The following is a 23,032-nucleotide window of genomic DNA, read 5'->3' on the forward strand; positions in this document are numbered from 1 at the left end:
ATAGTAGAGTCAGGCAGTTTTAACCTGCTTGTGTTGCAGTAGTGCTCTTTAAAGCCGGTCTCTACAGTGCTGCATTGTGCTGCACAAAGTTTAGATACTCAGACTTTGCACAAGTTTTACCAGTGTTTTACTAATGCCTTTCTTTGTGTCCTGTCACATTCTCAGTACCTGCAGCAGCAATTGTAAAGGGCTTTGATGAGGACAGTGTGGCGTCTCTGAGCACTACACAGGATGAAACACAAGACATCAGTGTGGCAGAGAACGGCATCAGCAACAACTCCTCACATCCGTTCCAGGGAGGAGGATACATGCTTGCTGCTTCTTACTGGCCAAAGGTGAATTACTCTACATGTGTGCACACTAGTCAGTGTTAGTGTTATATTACGATCAGGCATCTTGTTTAAACATAACTACATAGCAGTGTCAATGTAGCATTTAGATCAAATATTCACATCCAAACTATTGGTCATCTAAAATTTGCGTCTGATGATTATTTTTCATGTTGCAACTCATGAAAACTAAATGAATTTGTAAACTTACATCCTGCTTGTGGGCAGTGGAGAGAGCAAACTGACACAGTCTGTGCTGCTGTTTGTTTAGGATCGTGTGATTATCAACCGCTTGGACAGCATCTGCCAGGCAGTGTTAAAGGGCAAGTGGCCGGGAACACGTCGGGTCTACGAGCCTGGAGGTGCAGTGGCTTCCTTCTACACCACTAAGCTGCTGGACAGCGCCAACAGCCTGTGCGAGGACCCCTCTGCTTCACCACAGGGGTCAAAGGTGACCAAGCATGTTGCAGAAAACAAGGAGTTCTCAGTAAAACTCAACGATGTATGTTGATTTCTCCCTTCTTCCCCTCCCTCTCCGCTTCGCCCTAATCCTAGGACCCTACCACTTCTGCTGCCATGACCGGTGTTAGCTGCCGTGTTCAGCATGTTTCTCTGATTTTCTTCTCTTTCCTTTGGGTATGATTAGTGGTTTGACTTCCTGGCAGGAGGAGAGATTAATTTAATAGCAGCCTTCCTCTCTTTTCCCACACACTCAATTTGAATTGGGCTCTGAGGCTGTGATTACATGAACACAAATCACTCAGTCATGAGAATATAATAAGGTTCAGTTGAAGCCTCTCTAGACTGAACGGGTCTCGCTTATAATCTGATTGAAATGGAGACCTCAGCTGTGGGTGTTCTCTAATATGCTTCTAGGCAACATGGCTATTAACGTGACAGGCTTGAGACTCGCTTCCATTTATTCCTTGCTTTTATGTTGCTTTTTGAAAAGGATATTTTCCCTAGGTTTATGGTTTTTATCATCACATCCAACCAACACTCAAATGCTTGTTACCTATAAAATCTGGACTTTGTATGCTGCCAGCAGCTATCTCTTTGGCATGGCTTCTCAGTACAGTCCAAACTATGAATAGTCGCCAACTGCCCTGCTAGCCACTACCCACTGTGTGTCCATGTGTCTCAATACTACTAACAAGAAAATACCTATATTTGCTGTTATATGAAATTAGAATTAATTATTATTTAACTTACTTTCTAAATAGTTTATACATTGAAAGTAATGACATTTTATTTTACTAGGTATGTAAACAGGCAAACAAAATTTTGAAATGTAAGAAATACTGGGAGGGAATTAAAGAAATATATACTTTTTCTCCTTGTTCATAATTTTATATGTTTGCCTCATGCCTATTTTCTTGTGTTTCACACTCTTGTTTCTGTCCATAGCAGGAGGGTGGTCTGAAGCTGACCTTCCAGAAACAGGGTCTACCTCAGAAGAGATCCCTCGAGTCAGAGGAGGGCCCTCAGGCCCAGCAGCAGTACCTTGCCCGGCTCCATGAGCTGCAGAGCGCCTCAGACACAGGCCTGGCTGACATCACCAAGCCCCAGTGCAGCTTCCAGACTGGTATGTTTGATTTAAAATACAAATACAGCAAGACCCATGTATGTTTTGAGACATGGCTGTACTGTTTTTCGGTTTCACCACTAGATGGCAGCAAAGTATAATTCTGATCACTTCATAGAAACTGCTCACCTTCTGTAACCAGAATGTAAAATTAGTATTTTGTAGTGGGCCACAGCTAACAGTCTGGTCCATCTGCAGTGCCTCCAGGTCTTACTGGTCAGATGAGGCTGAACGGAGCACTGGACGGCCAGCCGGTGGTTAAGAAGCGAAGGGGAAGGAGGAAGAACGTGGAGGGGATGGACCTGCTCTTCATGAACAGGAATAGAGTCCCTTCTGTTCCCGACCAGGTAAACAGCTTTTTTTTCTGCTTGCTTTTTTGTTTTTGCAAACAGCCGGACATCTACAGTGAGTCTTTAATTCTAAATAATAGTACTGTACTGTAAGTGTAAAACTCTGCTTCTTTATTTTCAGGTGCCTCCAGGGTGGGGTGGTATTGGCCAGGTGGGGATGACAGTTGCAGCTGTGCCAGGCTACAGCCAGAGCTCTAGTCAGGTCCCTGTGGACACAGAGAGCAGAGTCCCTGTTATCAACCTCAAAGATGGCACCCGGCTTGCTGGGGATGACGCACCCAGGAGGAAAGATCTCGAACAGTGGCTAAAGGAGCACCCTGGCTTTGTGGCAGACACGGGAGCTTTTATTCCTGTAAGTTGACTTTTTTTTTTTATTTGTAAACTAAACTGTGCAGAACATTTCCTGCATTTAGACATTATCCTTGTAACACAAATACCTTTTTTCTCATTCTATATCCAGGGGGTAAATAAGATGCAAATGCAGTTCCACTTCCAGGATGGTCGGCCCAAGCAGAAGAGGCACCGCTGTAGGAATCCCAATAAGATCGATGTCAACAGCCTGACAGGAGAGGAAAGAGTCCAGATCATTAACAGGAGAAACGCTCGCAAGGTGTGTTTGAGTGCGTCTTTAAACATAATGCCCCCCTCAGACACTTGTGTGCTTCCCAAATGTTGGGAAGTTTCACTCACATTGCTTCTGATCTTTCCTGTAGGTCGGTGGAGCTTTTGCTCCTCCTCTCAAGGATCTGTGCCGGTTCCTTAAGGAGAATCCAGAGTATGGAGTCCCACCTGAATGGGCTGATGTGGTCAAACAGTCGGTGAGTCACAAAGGAACACATCCATCGAATCAAAACTGTAATTGGAACTATATGAAATTGAAGAAGGGCCATATGCTTAGTTGAGGGTTAATAACCTGGTTTTAAGTGTCAAATTAAATTTGATGATCAAATAGTAGCTTATGGTGCTATATAATTGTATTGAGACAGTTATAATATTGTGCTCAGCTTTTTTTAGTTACTAAACAAACAAAAACATTACACCCTTTATGAATGTTAGTTGTATGGCTGTTGAGCGCATTCAGTTTAGCTCTGTGTCCCTGCACTAAATACTCTTCAGGTTACTCCACTGTTAGTGCATGCTCCGGGGTAATCAGTTATCATCCTTGGCTATGCTGTGTGAAACTACTTACCTTACATATATGTTTGGTGTTTTGTTCAGGGTTATCTCCCAGAGAGCATGTTTGATAGGATCCTGACAGGACCCATCGTTCCTGAGGAGGTGAGCCGGCGTGGACGTCGACCCAAGAATCCTCTGGCCAAGGCGGCAGCGGCGGCAGCACCCAACCCAGCAGCCTCTGCTCTCGGCCTGAGCCCCCTACTGGCCAATGGCCTCCTTTCTGGAATGGACCTCACCAGCCTGCAGGCCTTCCAGCAGAACCTCCAGAGCTTACAGTCCCTGCAGCTCACTGCAGGCCTCATGGGCCTGCCATCCGACACTAGCAACCTGGCTGCAAGCAACTTAGCCGCCATGTTTCCCATGATGCTGTCTGGTATGGCTGGCTTGCCCAACCTGCTTGGCATGAGCAGCTTGCTTGGGAAGTCTGCTTCAGAGGGCTCGGTAGGCTCTGAGGAGAAGACAAAGGGAACTGCAAGCAGTGCAACCGGAGAGCCTTCTGCCACAAAAGCTCCTTCTCACACCTCAGACACCAAAGGAGAAAGGACAGAGAGCTCAAATGCGACTTCTTCCTCCACTTCCAGCTCCATTTCCTCTGCCACCACCCAACAAAGTGCTTCAGCTGCCTCTGCAGCTTCCAGTCATCCACTGTCTCTTAACCCCTTGTTACTCTCCAGTATGCTTTACCCAGGGATGCTTCTCACTCCAGGCCTTAACCTCCCTGTGTCTGCCACACAGCCACAGGGCTCAAACAGTGACACCACCCTTCCTCCTGGTCCTCCTCTGCCAGCAGCCTCCCAGTCATCGCCACATGAGACGGAGCGAACAGCGGCGGAGAAGAACGGAGAGGAGGACGACGAAGCACTGGATGAAGAGGAGGAGGATGAAGAGGAGTCAGCAGAACAAAAAGAGAACAGTGGTCCTGAAGGTTCGGGGAAAGCCGAGTCATCTTCATCAGAGTCTGGGAGCTCCTCCTCCTCCTCTGATAATGATTCAGACTCAAGCGATGAGGACTGATTCTATAATATAGAATTATAAAAATTTATTTATGTATCGCCTAGAAAAGTATACATATATTCACATATACATATATGGATTTTCCAGCACTTATGTTGCGATTTCTTTACATGTAAATACAAGAACTAACTAAAATGTTGTGTAACAAAGACAAAAAAAAATTAAAATTAAAATAAAAAAAAAATGGGAAAAACTGACTTAAAAGGATCTGAAATAAAATTTCAGTGTTTGTTCACAAGGTAGTCTTGTTATGAGACATTTTGCATGTCAGACTTTAGTAGATTTCTGAACTCTGTGAACTTGTACCACACGATTATGTACAATTGCAACAAAAAAGGCATTATTGTAATTATGTCAGGATTTAATTTTATTAAAAAAAAAGTCAAACTACATCAACATGCTCGTTGAGCTGTACTATTAATATATTTTGATTGTTGGGGGAAATGACACTTGACAAACACTTTGGTTCCTCTTGTAAATAGTACTTTTACAGGTTCGTTGACACTTATGCTTTGCAGACCATACGTTGGATATGTCAGCAATAACTTGGGCAGCTAATGAATGTCACTGAAGCTGTAGATTCTCTGTCTGCCATGTTCCACCCCAATGGGCGACTCACACAGCCTCACCCGCCTGTCACTAAGCTTCATATCACGTTGAAGAGCTCATTTCTACAATAGGTCTCATCCATTTTGAAAAGAGAATTATGTGACGCTGCCTCTAGAATAATGTTCAGATTTAGGGGCAAATCTGTATTTTTCTTTTCTCTCCGTCAGTCGAACACATGCTTAAATCCTTCAAAATGATCAGAATTTAATTATTTTATTTTCCACATGAACGTGTAATTCTACAAACTCTTCGTTTCCACTGTCGCGACATATCTGAGGCGCACTTTAGCTTCCCACATTAGGCATACGTGTTCACTTGCACAACTGTTTGACTGATTTTGACTACACTGTCAGAGTTTAATAACCCCCCTCTGTCTGTGGGGACAGAAAATAACCTTTTACTGTGTGCCAAAAAAAAAAAACTGCCCTTTTAGGTCCTGACACAATATTGTGATTTCTGTATAGTGTAAGAGTTCAGGACTCTTGATGACATGGATATTATTACTACAGACCTGGCGTATTTGACTGCATCTTACCTCAACTGTGCTAAATGGATTGGCGTCACTGTGCAAATGTACCTGTGCATGGGTATGTTTTCTTGCTGTCCATGTTCACGTCCTTGTCTCTGCTGGAATGTGTGTCAGAGGCCTCCCCCCCCCCCCTCAGAGCTTCCGCTGAGTTGTTTTGTTTGGCTGGACTGCTCCTGTCACCTGGTATCTACTGCTTCCATAACTTTCCAGTCTGAATGTTATGTATTAAGCTACAAATAGTAGAAACCGCATTACAAGTGTTTTTGACCACAAGCATTACACGTTTCCATGTTGCATGAACACCTGTCCACCAAAGTCTTACAGAAGATACACGGTACAAGCACAAAATAGTTCAAACCCTGGCCGAGATTGTAGTAATGATCGTTTTTGATTGAGTATTATGTTTTAACACAGTGCCAGACAGGCTAGCTTCAGGTAGGGCTCAATAATAGCAGCTTGTGTTGTTGGGAGTTTGCAGCATCGTTGTGTGTATTTCTCACTTCGTCCTCGACTCCTCTGCTGACGAGTGGAGCTTCAGCTAGATGTAGAAGTGCCCTTATCCTGTACCTCGCTCTCTCTCTCTCTCTCTCTGTCTCTCGTTCATCTTCTGTCTGACAGACCAACTGCTCAAATATGTGCTTCATTACCTGTGCATTTTTTCATCACTTGTGCACATGTCCTTTTTAAGCTGTATCCAGGACACACACACACACACACACACACAGAGTCAACACTGGAGTTCACTCAAAGTATCTTTTTATAATTCTCTCTCGCACATCAGTGCTCGCTCTAGGACTGCTGTTACACAGTGGACTGTTAGATGCATTTCAAAATGATCTCTGAGGTGAGGTTTTTGTTTGGACTGGGGACAACGGGGCACCCTAACAGGTACCCCACCGCCTCCCCCCACCCCTTTTGTTGGAGTCTGGTTTAACTGTTTAGTTCTCAGATATTGCTGTAGCATTGTTCTCTAGTGGGTCACACCATGAAATAACGTCTGATTTGTAACGTCGCTTTACAGTGGTTTTCTTGTACGCCTGTCCTACATAGGCCTGGTCATGGGTTTTCTTGCAATGCGATTGCATTTTTTTTTTTTTTACATATATATTATTACTAACAGTACGGTATTTTTCTATGTCTGAGCAATGAACTGAATCACGCCACTGTCATTTTGTATATCTACACCTCTGCTCTCTTTAAACTTCTAGTGCCCTTATGCAAACACCCAGCCATTGCTACGTCTGCTGTAGGTGACTAATCTAATTTTACTCACTTTTGTTGCCCCGCAGCGATGGGTTGATGGATTGATGACTGTGCTTCGCCTCTCTAGGACACAAATGAAAACAAAACAAAAAAGGTAGACATGAGATTGGATTTTCCTCCTTTAATTTTCATTTAGCTGTATTTCATTTTCTTCTAGGTTGTACTGTACAAAGACTCCCAAAGCACTGCGAGTGCCAGAGAAAGCAGTGTTACACCTGCATCAGACACAGACACAAGTAAACAATGACCAATATGCAAGAGGAATGACAAAACACACTACTGCTGTACAGGGAGGTTTTCCCTTTAGTTTTCATACATGTACTCACTTGGATGACAAAACTAGCATCATTGGTTTATTATTATTTTTATTTCAAGCTTGATAATATCCTAAATGTCACCCTGGTCAGTTTTTGTCTTTATTTTTTTTTTCTCTCTCATTTTCTTTTATTGGACAGTTGTAATATTTGCAATTTGTGATCTGTGTAGTCAAAATAATTCTTTATGTAGTGCAGGAAAATGTGTCTTAAGTCATTTGTAATTTATTGGATTACTTTCTATGAAGTTGTATAGAGGAAATTGAGGTTTAATTATTTTTATTAAACATATTCTTCTGACTATCTGACTAATTCAGTGTGAGTTTGCCTGTTGCTTTGTGTGGGGGCTTGATTTGGGAAACCATCAGCGCCCTCTTTGCAGCTGTACACTTTAATTATTTTACATCAGTGCTTTTTATTCTAGTAAGATTCAATGACACTGTTCACTCAGTTGTAGAAGACACACAAACATCTTGTGAGCTTGGATGAAAGCTCTTTTTTTAAAGCATTAACAATACAAAAATAAACTGGACTTGCTCAAAGTGCAAGAGGCAGCTCTCTCTGTCACAGGAAAGGGTTAACCTGCTGCTGCAGGTCTCCTTTCCTCCACTGGGTGGAGCTCGGCGGCTGCTGCAGCTCAGCTCATCGTAACAACCACACACACACATGACGAGTCGGGGCTTGTCTGAACGAGGCCAATGGGCTGAACTTCCTCAGGCTGCAGAGCAGCGGAGCAGCAGGTTGACTGCTCTGCTGCATGCTGCACAGCTCTGCTACTTCCAGCTGGACAGCACACAAACACTCCCCCCCCCCCCAAAAAAAAAAAAAATCTGCCTGCAGAAAACTCTTCCAGACTCACAGGTGGCCTCGACGCTGGTAAGTGACTTCAGGAGCTTTTCCTCTTCTAAAGTAAGTCACAGGCTCAACTCGGATGACATGGCTGACAAATGCCAAGAGCTGGGTCGATGCCATTAGCATATTCTGTGTGGGTTCACATTAAGTGCTACCACGTTGTTGCCTGTTTTAAATGTGTCCAGCAGCCCCAGTGTGATGCACCGGACAGTGAAGTCGTGCTGGTGATGGGAACCCGCATTAGTCCACAGTTAAGATCCATTTAAACGTGGAGCACATGTCAGAAAGTGAAAGTAGGGCCTGTTTTGCTATTTTGATCGTGTTGTCACTGAAGGCCAGTGTGGAGGAAACAGGAAATGGGTGTGACCCAAACAACTTGGCTAGAAATGATGCTTTATTTCAAGATCTATCAATTTGTGATTTATTATTGAGTTTGCAACGCACGGTGGTTTCACATGTCAGAGGCTAAAGGCAGTGTGAAGTGGCTGGAAAGTGCTTGGAAGTTTGTGAAGGAATCAGAAAAAACATGATCAGGCTTTCATTCCTGCAAGTGCAAATCCCACAACCACATATTAAACTTATTCCACTTATTATTACACATTTCTACAAAGCCTAATCCTACAGGGTGACATTGGGATTTAAGATTAGATCATCTTTTTATAATAAATAGTCTCATATGTATAACTGGGTTCTGACAGATGCAAATCTGATCATGTTGTAAGTTGCATTTATGCAGAAAAGGCCTCGCTGTGTTTTCATTTTCCTGATAGACCTTTGTAGTGACGCAGATATCGATCTGCTGTCAAAGTAGGATCAAACAAGAGCACTTGTAATCCACAGCCTGCAGTAGGATTCACGAGGAGCTGTGGAGTCTCAAGTTCCCGTTTCTCTCTATTAGTTGCAGATGACTGCTGTCACGGGTCTCGTGCCTACAGCTGTAGAAACGCAGTCTGAGGGCTTGTTTTTGACAAAGAGGACGTGGTGTTAAACATGTACAGTATCTGTTCAAAGCCAGTGATTTCCTTGGCGAACAGCTGGCTTTTAGAAATGTGGCAGGGTTTTATCTCTCCATGCCTCCATGCCGTAGTGATTGTCAAAATGGCCACAACCATGTTCAAGTTCATGTATCACAGCGCCGTGATGCCTCTCTGCAACAGAGTAGCATGATTTACACGACGCAGACGGGCAAAAAGCACCGGATTGTCCTTAATAAGGGGAAAATCTGATGAAAAGCACACAGTCCCAGCTCAGACCTTGAAGTATCCACATGTTTTATCAGGCAGCTTCTTCATGTTGTGTCTCAGTCCTATAAGCACGGACTGGACTGTGAGGACGGTAACTCGAAATGATAAACAGGACACGTGGGAGGACAGTGAACACACACACACACACACACACACACACACACACACCCTGTGTGAGAGACACTTTTACCAGTGGACAAAAACACATGTCGAAGGTTTTGCTAACATTAAACTCCTGTTAAGTCTAGAAAAATCTAACTCTGAAATACGACTTTTTAAAGTTGGTTTTCACATGTAGCCTAAAAAAACACCTTAAATTGAAACTGACAGAGAACACAACTGGGCCATGAACTATTTATAATTACTATTACTGTTCTCCAGCGTCTAAAATCTTCCTCTTGTTGCACAGTCACAGTTTTCTAAGCTACAAAATGTCAACTGAACTTCCAAGTTGCCTGCTATGTTAGATACACAGTGGTCCGTTGACACACATCTAACATAAAAACACTCTATAAGAATAATAAGAAAAATTTGATATTTAGGTTTAATATGCTTACTTGCTTTCTTGTCAATAGCTTGATTAAAAAATTGTTAGCAGTCTAAGCTCGAGGCAGCAGGGTTAGCTTCGCTTAGCTTAGCATAGAAACCAGAAGCCTGTCCCAGCATTATGTTATTATCATTATTACATTTTATCAAACGACTTTATTCTTTTCATTTACACTCACATTTACACATTTAGGTGCTGTAGCCATTTCTTTTCCAGTCCCATAGTTAGGCTGCTTCCAGTCTTTGCTACTGATGTATAGCTCAATAAAAGAGTAGAGTAGAATAATAATAAAAAAAGAAACTATCCTTAAAAACCCTTGTAGTAGAACATGATATTCTACCACAGCTGTCTTTTGTATTGCCTGGCTCTTTGACTGTGTATCTTTATTTAGGGTGACTCTCATCCTGTGTGAGTGTGAAGGTCCCCATGGCAACAGAGCCTCAGGGCAACCAGGGACCGCCGCGGTTTGGCCCCAGCGACCGTCTGGTCGCCATGTTCAGGTCAGCACCACGGTCTCGTAGTCTCACTCCCACTGTAGCCATTTTGTGTGGATGTTATTATACAAGTGCAAGTTGTGGATCACACATATTATAACGCACAGATAACACACACACAGCTGTTTGATCTGGTTCACAGTCTTTGTTGAGCACACTGTCCATCTAACCTGCAGTGCGTTGGTAAGAGGCTGGGTACAGTGAGTTTCAATGACCATCTGGCCTTTTATTTACTGTTTATGCTTCTCCAGCACATTTTTTTTTCTATGTTGTTAACATATGCTCATGTTCCTGCTTCGATTCAGAGCCTGCTCTGGAGATCCAACCCAGGGAGTTAAAGAGAGACTGAGACGTATGCTGCACACGTTCCTGCAGCACAACAGGGACAATGCCGGAAACAGGAAGACCAAAGGTACACCAACACATTCAATGATTTAACAATGGGACAAAGGGAAATGTTTAGTAACTCTGAAACAACGGGACTCTTCTTTCATCTACATTTATTGTTCGTTCTGTGGTTTTTAACTTTCGATATTAGGTTTTACTCTGCTGCTGTGACTCATGAATTTCTCCTTCGAGGAAAGTCTTATCTTATCCTAGAAATGCTTGATGCTTCAGCAGAACTTTGCTGCTGTGAGGCCGAGATCTGGTATTACAGGATCCTGGAGAATCTTATCAGTCAAGAAAAGAGAAGACTGGGAGTCGGTGATGTCTCAGTGAGTGTACTGCCCTCATGTGGCCACACCTGGAGCTGCTGTCGAGCACAAAGGCTGTTCCCACTATCTGATAAATGTTATCTGATCTATTATGCTTCATGTTCCTCAGAATATTTCTGCCTTTTTAGAGTTTGTGTTTGAAGTGAAGCACTTGCTCCTCTCCCAGGGCTTCTTGGAGAACAATCTCGTCCAGTGCTGCCTTGTGACCTGTTGTCTGGAGATCACCATATGCTCAAACCATCTACCCTGTGACTTCCCTGCACTTCTTCAGATCTTCAACGTAGCACCATATCACTTTGGGACGGTGTGTTTCCAAGCTTGTTAAGTCATATATAAACTATATGCAGCAGATTGTTATCTGAATCAGTAAAGAGTGGCAGCCTGGTCCTCTCCAGGTCTGACACTTGTTGTTTTCTGTGGGGTGACAGGTGATTGGGTTGGTGCTACGGGCTGAAGTGAGCCTGCCTTGCGCTGTTGTCAGACATCTCAACCAAGTGCATGAGAAAGTTCTGGAGAGCTTGGCCTGGACCAGTGACTCACCACTGTGGGAGGAAATCAGAGCCAACGAGGGCCATCTGCCTACCTGCCAACAGGTTAACAACTCTTTACCTGGCACCATCTGTCATTTTAAGATGTGAAGCCCAAGGTCATCTCAAGTGAGACAGTGGCCGTTTGATGATTCCTTCTCAAAACATCTGAAGCTTTACAGTATTTCTTCTTCTTCTTCTTCTTCTTCTTCTTCTTCTTCTTTGCGACATATGCAGGTGATCCCGCCTACACAGCTAGAAGATCCAAAGAGAACAGCATTTGAACCTGATGGAGACCTACCAGGAGGTAGAAGCACTGTGTATTAAGGCAGTATTTTTGATTATAGTACACTGTACATTGGACAGTGATTACAGTATTTTGCTGACTGGTCAGTTCTGTTTTTGTCAGAGGACGTCAGTCAGGGAGCTGACAGCACCAGCATTGGACAACCTCAGAGAAGCAGTTCCCTCCATCTGTTCACCCGTAAGGTCAGTTAATGTACCTGGTGTGACTTTCTTCCATGGCTCCAAATGACAGTTGACTGTACATGTACTACCGTACATGTACTACTGTACATGTACTACCGTACATGTACTACTGTACATGTACTACTGCACATTTACTACTGTACATGTACTACTGCACATGTACTACTGTATATTTAGTGGGCTTTCCGTTTTCTCTCTGCCACAGGTTTACAGCTTGATGGGAAAGCGTCTGAGGGAGCTATGCCCCACACTGCGCATTTCTGACGAGCTGCGGTTGAAGATCTGGACCTGCTTTGAGCACTCCCTGGTCCACTTCATTTCCCTCATGGTAGACCGTCACCTGGACCAACTGTTGATGTGCGCCATCTACATCATAGCTAAGGTGGGAGATGATATACATATCTGATCTGTATTTATTCAATTCTGACTATTCAATCACATCATGTTTGCAATTTGTAGGCTGTTTAAAAAACAAAGCCTCTGCAACAGCATTTATTTATTTATTTTAGCTTGATGCTGATAAGTTGTTATAACAAGGTTGTGACAGTTGCAGCGTGCTCCCCTGACGTGCCAACGCTCACCCCTCTGCGTTTACAAATAACACAATTACAAATAATGAATGTGATCATGGTTTAATTTGAGGAGCGCTGGAAAATACAGAACCCACTGCAGATTTTATTCCTTTGATGATGCAGTGATGTTGAATTTTGTAAGAATGAAAAGAGCAGCATGCCCTAAATGACCTTCGTTTTCATTCATTCTGTTATATTTGCAGATTACCAAGATGGAAATCCCCTTCAAGCACATAATGAAGTGCTACAAGTCTCAGCCACGTGCCAACAAAAGTGTAGGTTTATTTTTAAAACATAATTCCTTTCTCTTTAGCGTGCAACTGGATCAAGTAAGAAAATATAGGAGGAGACTGTTAATCTTCACAGCCCTGTTGTCTGTACGAGTCATCAGCTGAACAGCCATCTAGTTTGTTCAAATATAAGATGTTACTGAACATTAACACTATGTTAGGAAAGTGTTGTGACAAGGTGAGAGGACTTTCTGTGTGTGTTAGTGCCACATTGGCTCAGTGGTTCTGAAGAGGCTGTTTCTGCCCTCAGGTCTGCAAAAATGTGCTGATTTCAGGGAGTGATGTGGACAGTTCTACAGAAAAAAGCAGTAAGAAGCCAGATTCACAAACACATGCACAGCACACGGATCTATTGTTTGTCTGCACACTCAAATAAAGAACCACGTCTTTTTATTTAGACATTTATCCTCCTAGTTTAGTGACAGGTTTGACTTTGCTAGTGCAATGAAACAGACCTTTCTTAGAGCTCGACTACTATGTTCTGTTCTCATTTTCCTGCCCCTGACCTGGCTTTTGGCTTCACCATCACCACCACATTCCCTTTGACTAAATAATTTTATTAAGGCTGCCTAGGGTCGAGGTCATTGTGCAGACAGAGAACTACACTAAATCACTGCCCCTCTGTATAAAAAAAAAGGAAGACAGGTTATGTAACATCAGTAGTTACCACAACATATCACATGCATTATAACAGTAATGTAACAGGAGGTGATGTGATTTCAGGACAAGGACGGATAGATTTGATTTATTACTGTGTTGATTGCAGATAATGGAGAACACAGTGACATTATCCTGACCCCCAGCACACCATCAACACATTATCCAGGACCACGTCAGGAACAGCGGGGCAATCTTATCTACTTTTACAACCAGGTCTACACGACAAAGATGCAGCACTTTGCCAAGCAGTTTGCACCGACCTCTGGAGTAAGTTGATCTCTTTTGCTGAAATTTGACCAAGCTGAATCAGAAATGACGGCATGAAGCTGAACTTCTGAAAGGTTGGTGTAAGCAGCACACTTATACTTTAAGACCTACTGTAACCGCCGCTGTGTAACCTTCACACAGGGTGAGACTCCTCCTTTGTCTCCGTACCCTCGGCAGTGGAAAGCATCTCCTCGCGGACACCGGCTGTCCAACAGCCACTCCATTTTCATTTCACCGTACAACCCTGAACCCACCCCCCCGCCTACTACTGGGCTCTGCTACTACTTCAACTCAAGTCCGTCAGAGGTCTGTGGACGTCCTGCCGGAAAGCTCTGAAATGATTTCACTTACATTATGTCTAATCTCAATAATTCCTTCCTGCGTTCACAGCGTCTGCGTGAGATCAACAACATGATCAAAACAGGCAGGTCGCCCAACAGGCAGGGCCACGTGGCATCATTAGCTAAAGAGGGAGAGGACGGCCCTTCAGCAAAAAGGCTTCGTCTGAATGATCAGTCAGCGTGGCAGCGACGACTGAGGAATGTCGTCAATGATCGCGTCACAAGACAGATCCAGGGCAAGGAGTCTCCAGTTACACAGCTTAACCAGCACTAGAGAGGAAGTAGAGGGGAACATCAAGTCTGGTAACGCTCCTAAGGCTATGTATAACGACAGGTACTGCATCTGTTAAGTATTCCTATTTGCCAAGATCTGCGTCGGCTCGAAGTGTCATCTACAGCCTGAGCTTTTTTTCCTGCACTATTTTGACACCAACATATCTGTCGAGGTGTCTTTAAACAAAGAAGATGCTGGTCATACTGGGGAAGATTGTGATACCGTGTGGACCGCCCTAAATCAGTGTTAACGTGTTTTTATCCTGTAATGATTTCTTTTTTTAAGATCATCATAAACTACATTAAGACCGTGAAAGTGAAGAATTGACAGCTGCGTGAAACTTTAATCAGTGGTATGTCGACAGATTGGTATCTATAACACCCCAATCATCAGCAATTAGCACCAGTGATTACAACATTGACATCATGGTTCTTCAATAGGATACCAATCAAAAGACAGCACAGATGACTTTGAACTGAATTAAACATGGATTTAACTTGTGTATATTACTTCTAAGCATTATTTGAGGCGTTACAACACATCAAGGCCCAATATTCAACTTACACAAGTGTGACGTGGAAACTTGAAACGTCCACTGCACATTTTATTGTAGTGTATTAGACAAATTACAGGTCAGTGTAGAAGATTTTTACAAGGTCTCAAAACATGTGGGATCTTATCCATTATTTTAATAGAAGTTGTTAAATTGAAATACTTTTTATGTATTCTCCAACTGTCACTATAAACTTGTTTACTCTAAAAGGAATGAAATAAACATACATTATTACATTCTCATTAGCGTTTTTCCTTTTTTCTGTGGCAAAGTGATCACAGGCATTAGCAGTAAAGGCTGCTGAATTTTGTGTCCTCTCTTGGGGAACTGGTTCAGACGAGGCCTCACTCTCTTTTCATTAAGTTAATAGGAAGCTTTAGCAAAGCGGGGTTTACCTGGTAGAGCAGTCCTACCTGGTGTCCAACCAGCGAGGGACTCGCTCATGTTTGACTGTAATTTCCTGATATATATAATTGTTTTTTATTTTTTATCAGACCGAAGGAAAACAAATACCTGCACATCCATTGTGTGAAAGTTGGTCGCCATGGCTACTGTGTGACTGACACACAATCCCGTCAGTGTTTATCAGTAACCATGTTGCGGCACGTCATACTGAGTTAAATCTCAACTAGTGTTGTTTAAGAGGTCATTACACAAAGGCATGTCTTCGAATCTGATGCATAGTCAGGTGCCCAAGACAGGAAGTTTTGGGGTTGCCTTGGAGAACAAAGGTGAGGTCACAACAAACCTACAGTACCGGTTTTAAGGTGATGAGCGGTGTTTAATGCTCTATACGCCTGTGGACTCCCGTCAGCTGAACAGTTCCCTGTAGACTGTTCGATTTAGTCAAATCATGGGTTGCAACACAAGCAGGGACATCACGGTGGTGGATCCTTCTGAAAAGCCCGAGGACAGGCCGAAGACGGCCACTTCCACCAAGGAGGCGCCTGCAGAGGAAGCCAATGGAACAACAAAGAAAGACACAGAGGCAGAGAAAGACAACATATCGGACTGTTCCTGAGGGCCACCTTCACTCCTCACCCCTCAACTGCTCTCAATGTAAGATATATGATAAATTTACTACAAGTTATTACTGTATCTTGTCATAAAAATCACTTTTTTTGTTCACAGTATGCACGAAAAACATGTTTTCCTACTTGATTTATCAGTTCCCTATGTCCTTTCCTTCTGTTCTCACTTCTATCAATAGACCAAGGATATAGTACCTCCACGTAAAGCAAGCAATTTATGACCATCGCATTGAGGTCACTTTGATACAATCACCTCTATAACTTGACCGCTTTGTCTCTCTGAGGCTATGTGACATGACAAATGGGCTGTGTGCTGATGGAGACGGGCTCTGTGTGTCTGTGTCGCTGTGTGTACAGATTGCCCTGTCCTAGCTGACGGAGGGTCTGTCGGGAGGAGGTGACGCTGCACTACTGTCCATCAACCTCTGTGTCATCTGGCTCAGTCACACACACACACACACACACACACACACACACACACACACACACACACACACACACACACACACACACACACACACACATATACACACACAACAAAGATGCTCTGTTCTGAGGAAACATCCAGCTCATATATTCCAAAAACCATTTTCTAATAAATGTACAGTATGGATTTAAACACTTATGCTCCTGTGTACGTTGGTTTTTTATTCTGTTTTAAGACTTTTGCAAAGTCGCCCTGTGGCATCCTTAGCAGCACCTTTATTGAATTTTCCTGCCATACGTTCATTCTCCCCTCATCCTGCTCTTTTAACCACCTCCCTTTAAGACGTACATGCTCATGTTTGGCCTGTGGGTTCAGCTCTCTAACTAGATTGCATGCTCTGCACATAAGAAGGCTGTTACTGCTCTTCATTTGTGCTTTTTATTGCAAATGGTAAAATGCTGCCAAGTTGCAAAAACGATTCGGCACTTCGCAGTGTTGGCCACCAGGGGGCAGTGACACGCCCTGAAGCAGCTCCCTCTGCTGCCGCCAGGGAGCAGTAGTGCTCTTCCTAACTCTCTGGGAAACATCAGAGGCTGGCTCCATTTGCTGAAGACATTTAATCTGAAATATAGGTTGTAAGTTTATTACCAGCTAGTGAATGGAGCTGGAATGGAATAGCCATTTTACAAAGCCATATCAAAAATACCCATCTCAGAGGCAGTGGGAAATTACATGAAAATATTACCATTATACAAATGGAAAGTGTGATTGAATAATGTGCTGGAGAAGATAAATGAGAAGCACTTTGTTGGAAAATGTGGTACTAAATAGGTTTTTAATTTCAGTAGTGGGATAAAAGAAGCACATTTTTACCCCATTTCACTGCCTATTGATTAGTGGCTCCACACCTGCAGATAGAGAGGAGGCCTTATCGTCTCATTATCAGTTAATTAATATGCATGCACACATGCCAATTATCTTTCCTCTGCCATTTAGCAGAAATGAGACATTGATGTTTTAATGGTGCCAGAATGGATGACTCCTCTGTTGCTTTAAAGACAAGGCAGGCACATTGATTGACAAAACTGGGAAATGTTAAGAGAGACAATTGAATTAAGAGCAACCTGAAACACTTGATTATTGTATTAATACGTCTCAGCAGCTTTAGCCGCGTGCTGCCGTTTTGCAGGGGCTGTAATCCTGTGATCTAGCAACAGCGAGGGTTTTTTTTTTTTCCGATGAACTCTCTTGCGCTAAAAAGGTCTTATGGTGCAGTATGTGCACACATATCTACCAGTGAGAATCCATTACGGAAACATTTTATTTTGAAGGGCATGCAGAATACCAAGCTATTAATTTTTTTCCCCCTACTGTGCCACAACTATTAAAGCGCCCAAGGCCACACCAAGTGAAGCAAACACAAGATGAAAGTTATATTAATCATTATTCGTTTTACTGTACTGTGTGCAGTGAATTTATGTTCATGACTCGCTGGCCGGTGTTATGTGCCAGTGAAATAGGCAATATTAAGGAAGTAAGCTTTATTGACATTTCACTTCTGCATAAATGCTCCTGGATGCACATTATGCCCAAGGCTGTTAGTTTTTTTTTTTTTCCACTTTTAAATCAGATTTTCTTTTTTATCTCAGTGCCTCATTGTTGCAGCGTTGGAGTGATTCTGTATGATGTAAAGGACAGAGCTCCTAGCAAACTCCAAACCAAGCATCTGTGACTTTTCCACACATAAAGCATTACAGAGGACAAACCCGTGCCGCTGCAGATAGATGTTTACAGGACTGTGCCAAAAAAAAAAAAAAAAAAAAAAGGCAAACAGAAAATGAGAAGGGCGTCTAAAAAAAACTCTCTTGAGAGTAATCTCCTTATTCAGTAATGGACCATTTATATGATATGTAGAATGAGCTGCCACAAATACTCCCAAGCAGCGGCCTTATTCTCAGCCGGTCTCTCTTTAAAGATGTGTTCTTCACAGGGTATGTTTTGTGAATATATGATCAGAGGCACGACAGCCCCGGTCTTTAATCTTACACTGGCCTTGAAGAATGTCACTGATTCCAGCTACCCCACCCCTGTCCTCCTCCTCCACCACCCCCACCAGCACTGCAACTACTACTTCAGCCTACAGACACTGTTGTATTCACAAAGCTCTGCAGCAACTCCGTCCGTCTGGCTGTTTAGCACAATATGGGTGTCTTTTTTTTTCTCATGGTGCTAAACAACCAGAAATCTGTTAAAATACACACCAAATGAGACTACTGATTCCCATCACTCTGCCCATTCAGCACTGTGGTCAGTCATGGTTACTGAGCACAATGTTTTGGCATTTGTGTTATTCTAATGTCAATACACCCAGTAGATCCCTTTATTATTAGGTGCATCTGGATAATCTAAAGCAATCCAATCCAACAGCCCTGCCATAAGCTCTGTCAATGTTGTGTTTATTCATGTGCTGCTGTACTTATAGGTAGTTATCCAATTTTTTTGTTTCCCTTTGTTACACACCTGAATGGTGCAGGATATTAGAAAGACCTGTCAAGATAAGGTCATCTAGAACCACATCACAGACTAGCATCAATGCTGAAGTGTGTAGCAGAACACGCAGAACAACTTTGTAGTGGTGTAAAGACCATTAGAGGCATCGTAAAATACCTGTTAACACAATCATTTGTCCACAAAATGCTAAATATCTTTTCCCCTATAATCAGCATTTTGTCTTGTATTTACAACACTAAGGCTGACACTATTCTTGGTGTCACTATTTTCTACTGCCATTAGTTTTATGAATCCTGGACACTACAACAACTCAAAACGCTGTAGTCACTTCTGGATTGAAGGAAAAAGTCAGAAATCCAACAGGAGACCCTGGAATTGGGATTATACAGCCCCCCCACTTGGTTTTATTGGATACTAAACAATAGTAACACTACAGTATGTATATAGGTTTTTGTGCTCTGGAGTATTCTTATGATTTGAGGAGCTCCTCTCCTTGAACTATTGAGGGACACGTCCCTGAAGCAAAGCTGCTCACAATCAGTCCACCCACTGCTTCTGAAAGAATTCACTCAAAGTCGACTAGAAATGAATAAAGGGACTAAAATATCTTACCAAAGTTTTTTTTATTTATTTTTTTTTTTTTATCAAATGTCATAGCAATGAAAAGTCGGTAGGACACTGCAAATAAATTACGAACGAGTGGAAACAACTATAAAGTCCTGAAGGCAAATACGATTTAGCTGAAGATAAAGGTCAGGGCGCTGGAGGAGAGATACAGGGAGGTATGTGGACAAGAATGACTTGATTATCCTGGATGGGAGCACAAAGAGACATGTCCTTTTGCAACAGGGTTAGAAGAAATACCATCTTCCAATAACAGAAGCAAAAGTGCCCCCCCACACACCGGAAATATTCAAGTCCTAAAAGCAGAATTATGAAAAAAAAAACCCTAACATGCAGATACAGTGACTTTAGAAGTTACTGATGATGTTTTATTATTTGATATATATGTTCTTTTTCTAATGTTTTCATTCTGTACTGTATTTATTACAGAGACATGCTTGTGAATACAGTTTGTAATGTGTCCCAGAGTGAGAGGGGTGCGGCTCTGGGTCCCAGCCAATCATTACTGCATGTTTAACTCGCTGCAGCAGCTCAGTGACAGCTGAACACCTCGTGTGTGTGTGGCTGTGACCAGGAGTGCGTACGTACATGCGGGGCGTGCACAGGAGTGCGTAGGAGTGCACGGCGTGCGTTCACGTGGAGCAACGCCGTTCAAAGAAAATGGTGAAAAATAGAAAATTGTGCTCTAAATGTCATTCATTCAGCTCGGGTGTCGGGGTGACCTTCAGCAGAATCAGCTCTTCCCATTGTGAACGTGGACGAGCGCGCTCTGTCAAATATCACATTTGATAAGAAAAAAGTTGGTGTCAAAGCAGGCGTGTGATGGTGGCCACTGTACGGCCAGTATGGGATCAGACGGGCCGCTGTTATCTTCATGGAGGCATACTGTCGTGCATTATAGCTATTGTTTTGTTTATTAGATAACCTTTAAGAATACAGTCGTCGTCAACACACTACACTGTTTAATTTGATGGCTGGATGATAGTTAACTGAGGTCAGAACTAAAGAACCAGCAAAGCAAAGTACAAAGGGTAACGTAGTGTCAAATGTAAAATATAATAAGAATAATTAAAATAGCTTGACTCAACTGTTCTCAACACTTCAACAGCTTTGGCCAAACTCACCGGTCAGTCCTCCTGTCCAAATCTGTTTCACACTCAGTAAAGCAAAACTCTTCTTGTGCACTGAGCTCATTTGCTTCAACACGTGCTCACAACGTTTTAATTGCATTTTCGCCCCTAACACCTCATAAATGCCTCGCTGCTGTGTTTTCTGCGTGTCTTCTGAACGAATGAGCTGCCGATTCATGACGAGGAGGGTTTTTTATTGAGATGCCAAGCTTTGGTCTTAGTCTTGTAGCGTTAATGTAAATGATGCTACCATGTAGAGCAAACAGCATGTGAGTTGTCTTTGTAGAACAAGTGAGCTGGAACATCTGTCACCATCTACAGAGAGCAAGACGTGACTTCCTACCTGCTCTGTGACCTTTCTTCTGCAGCTGAATGGGACTTCCAGCATCCCTGGAAAAAGAAGCAAGAGAAACTGTACAGTAAGTTTCTCACGAGGACTCACGAGGAGTCGTGTGTATTGGGTGTACGGCAGATGGGAGCTGCTGAGCGTGTGCACTTGCTGTTTGGTCCGCCACATTGTTTTAAAGCTGTGATGTGTTCAACATTTAACATCACTTGAAACAAATCCATTAGGATAAGAAAGGCTTACCATCACAATCATTTTCCCCCGCCATTTGCCGGAGCCTTAGTGTTCACCATGACAACAGGCCTAATACCCCGAACATTACTCAACCATCTGCAGGAGAGTTGCTTAATACACATCAAATAACAGTAATAGTGTGCTAATGGCGTGATTGCCCGCTGTGTCATCATGCCATGGTCCCGCGTGCACTCGAGGGAAAAGAGAAAAATCTGTCGTATCGCTCCAATCTAAAACTTTCATGGCTGAAACATTATGATTATTCTTTATTTGTTTACCTTACTGTGTTTCTACGTGTGTTTATTTGAATTGAGTCATTATGACTGGTGCTGAATGGATGGCTTTGAGACAGCGTGTTTGTTTGTCTGCAGATTGTTAATAACAGGCTCTCGTCTGCTCACGATTGGGCCATGAGGAATGTGACCTCATCTCTGGGAAAAATAATTAGGAGAGCCGTCCAGAGCATACAGAGACACCCCCCCCCCCCCCCCCCGCCCTCCTCCTCTGTCACTCCCAGGAGCAACACTGCACAAAGAGAGTCCTCTCTTGTAGCTGTTAGCTCGGCCTGGATGTTTCTCTCTAGGCTCTGGCTAAATAACCTTAATGCGGGTGCTAAACGTGGTCTATAAAACAGCACCTGCATTTAAGAGCACGATTAGCCTGAAGACGAGCGGGTTTCGCAGGGAATACAAAAGCTGATTACAGGTTTTACCCAGAGAAAGGCTGCACGTCAGGTTTGATCTCTTTGATGCCCAAAGAATCTTTTGCAGCATGCTATTAGTGTCCAATCATAAAAGCTGCAGAGCGAACGTCATAATGCACAAAACCGGGGTCAAAGGGGGGGGGCGTTAATATTTGATCATGTACAAAACAAAAGAATGCTTTGAATTCAGTTTTCAGATAGCAACATACGTTGGGATTTCCATTATTACACTGAGGATATCACTACTGGATGATAATGATATGTACCACTATTTTTCACAGAGCGCCATTATGTCACATCATAACTGCCTGCATCGTGTCTCATTTAAGTTATTACATATTCATGTGAAGGAAAAAAGAAAACAGCATTCCCACTGAGAACAGACTATTAGTAGAACACCTTTGATGTTGCTCGTGCAGTTGAACAATTTGCTTAGCATGTAAATATAGACAGGTATTGGTGCCAGATGACGGGGCCACAGAAACAGCTTGATGATATACATCTCTGCCTTTTTTGCATACAAGCCAGATGAATCCTAATGGTCATTTGGAAGCTGCGTTAGTCTTTTAATTAGCTGGAAAGCCTTTAGCCAAACTACTCTCATCCTTTACCATCCTTCAATCTCTACATGCAAGCTGCTAAGGGAGCCTGTTGTAAATGGTGTAATTGCCAGCATCCACAAAGCTATCCTCTGTGAAGCTGTGTGTGTGTGTGTGTGTGTGAGCGAGTGTCTGTGCTGTGTGAGCTGTCCGTTTGCATGTGCATCAGCGCCTGTGTGCACAAACATGGTTAACATGGTTTGTCTCTATATGAACAAAGACAATCATGGGGTACTCGTTCCAGTACACAGTGGTGACTGATGATATAATCACTTGCATTTGTAATGGTTTTAATGATCAGTTTAATGATTTAATTAGCCTTTCAGATAGACTTGGCATGAACTTGTGTGTGTGTGTGTGTGTGTGTGTGTGTGTGTGTGTGTGTATATATATGAAAATGTTTGTCACTGTTGTCTTTCTTGTTTTTGGATG

At 42.9% G+C, this 23,032-nt stretch overlaps 2 protein-coding genes across 13 annotated transcripts in view; both read left to right on the top strand.

Annotated features, from left to right (window-relative positions):
• chd9 (chromodomain helicase DNA binding protein 9) overlaps positions 1-7,470 on the top strand; it is a 67,409-nt gene extending 59,939 nt beyond the window's left edge. For 4 of the 7 annotated variants that reach the window (XM_026378661.2, XM_026378659.1, XM_026378665.1 and 1 more), the window contains 8 exons: positions 166-335; positions 601-831; positions 1,737-1,914; positions 2,113-2,261; positions 2,386-2,616; positions 2,725-2,874; positions 2,978-3,082; positions 3,483-7,470. In XM_026378661.2, the coding sequence (XP_026234446.1) occupies positions 166-335; positions 601-831; positions 1,737-1,914; positions 2,113-2,261; positions 2,386-2,616; positions 2,725-2,874; positions 2,978-3,082; positions 3,483-4,454 (2,186 nt within the window). In that variant the 3' untranslated portion in view covers positions 4,455-7,470. The remainder of the gene's footprint in view (positions 1-165; positions 336-600; positions 832-1,736; positions 1,915-2,112; positions 2,262-2,385; positions 2,617-2,724; positions 2,875-2,977; positions 3,083-3,482) is intronic. The other 3 variants (XM_026378660.1, XM_026378662.1, XM_026378663.1) reach the window with 3 other exon arrangements.
• A 396-nt stretch (positions 7,471-7,866) lies between these two features.
• LOC113174722 (retinoblastoma-like protein 2) lies at positions 7,867-15,237 on the top strand. 6 transcript variants are annotated; one of them, XM_026378817.1, is made up of 14 exons: positions 7,867-8,045; positions 10,204-10,312; positions 10,612-10,718; positions 10,907-11,022; positions 11,189-11,326; positions 11,451-11,615; positions 11,787-11,856; positions 11,959-12,038; positions 12,244-12,420; positions 12,814-12,885; positions 13,151-13,208; positions 13,667-13,827; positions 13,969-14,133; positions 14,218-15,237. In XM_026378817.1, the coding sequence occupies exons 2-14, from the start codon at positions 10,239-10,241 to the stop codon at positions 14,440-14,442; spliced, it is 1,608 nt and encodes a 535-aa protein (XP_026234602.1). In that variant the 5' UTR covers positions 7,867-8,045; positions 10,204-10,238; the 3' UTR covers positions 14,443-15,237. The 6 variants fall into 6 exon arrangements, with proteins under 6 accessions (XP_026234602.1, XP_026234603.1, XP_026234604.1 ...); XM_026378818.1 differs by having other exon boundaries at positions 7,868-8,045; positions 10,925-11,022; XM_026378819.1 differs by having other exon boundaries at positions 7,868-8,045; positions 10,928-11,022.
• The last annotated feature ends 7,795 nt before the right edge of the window (positions 15,238-23,032 follow it).

Source organism: Anabas testudineus, chromosome 3 (genome assembly GCF_900324465.2).
Source record: "Anabas testudineus chromosome 3, fAnaTes1.2, whole genome shotgun sequence".
Lineage (NCBI taxonomy): Eukaryota > Metazoa > Chordata > Actinopteri > Anabantiformes > Anabantidae > Anabas > Anabas testudineus.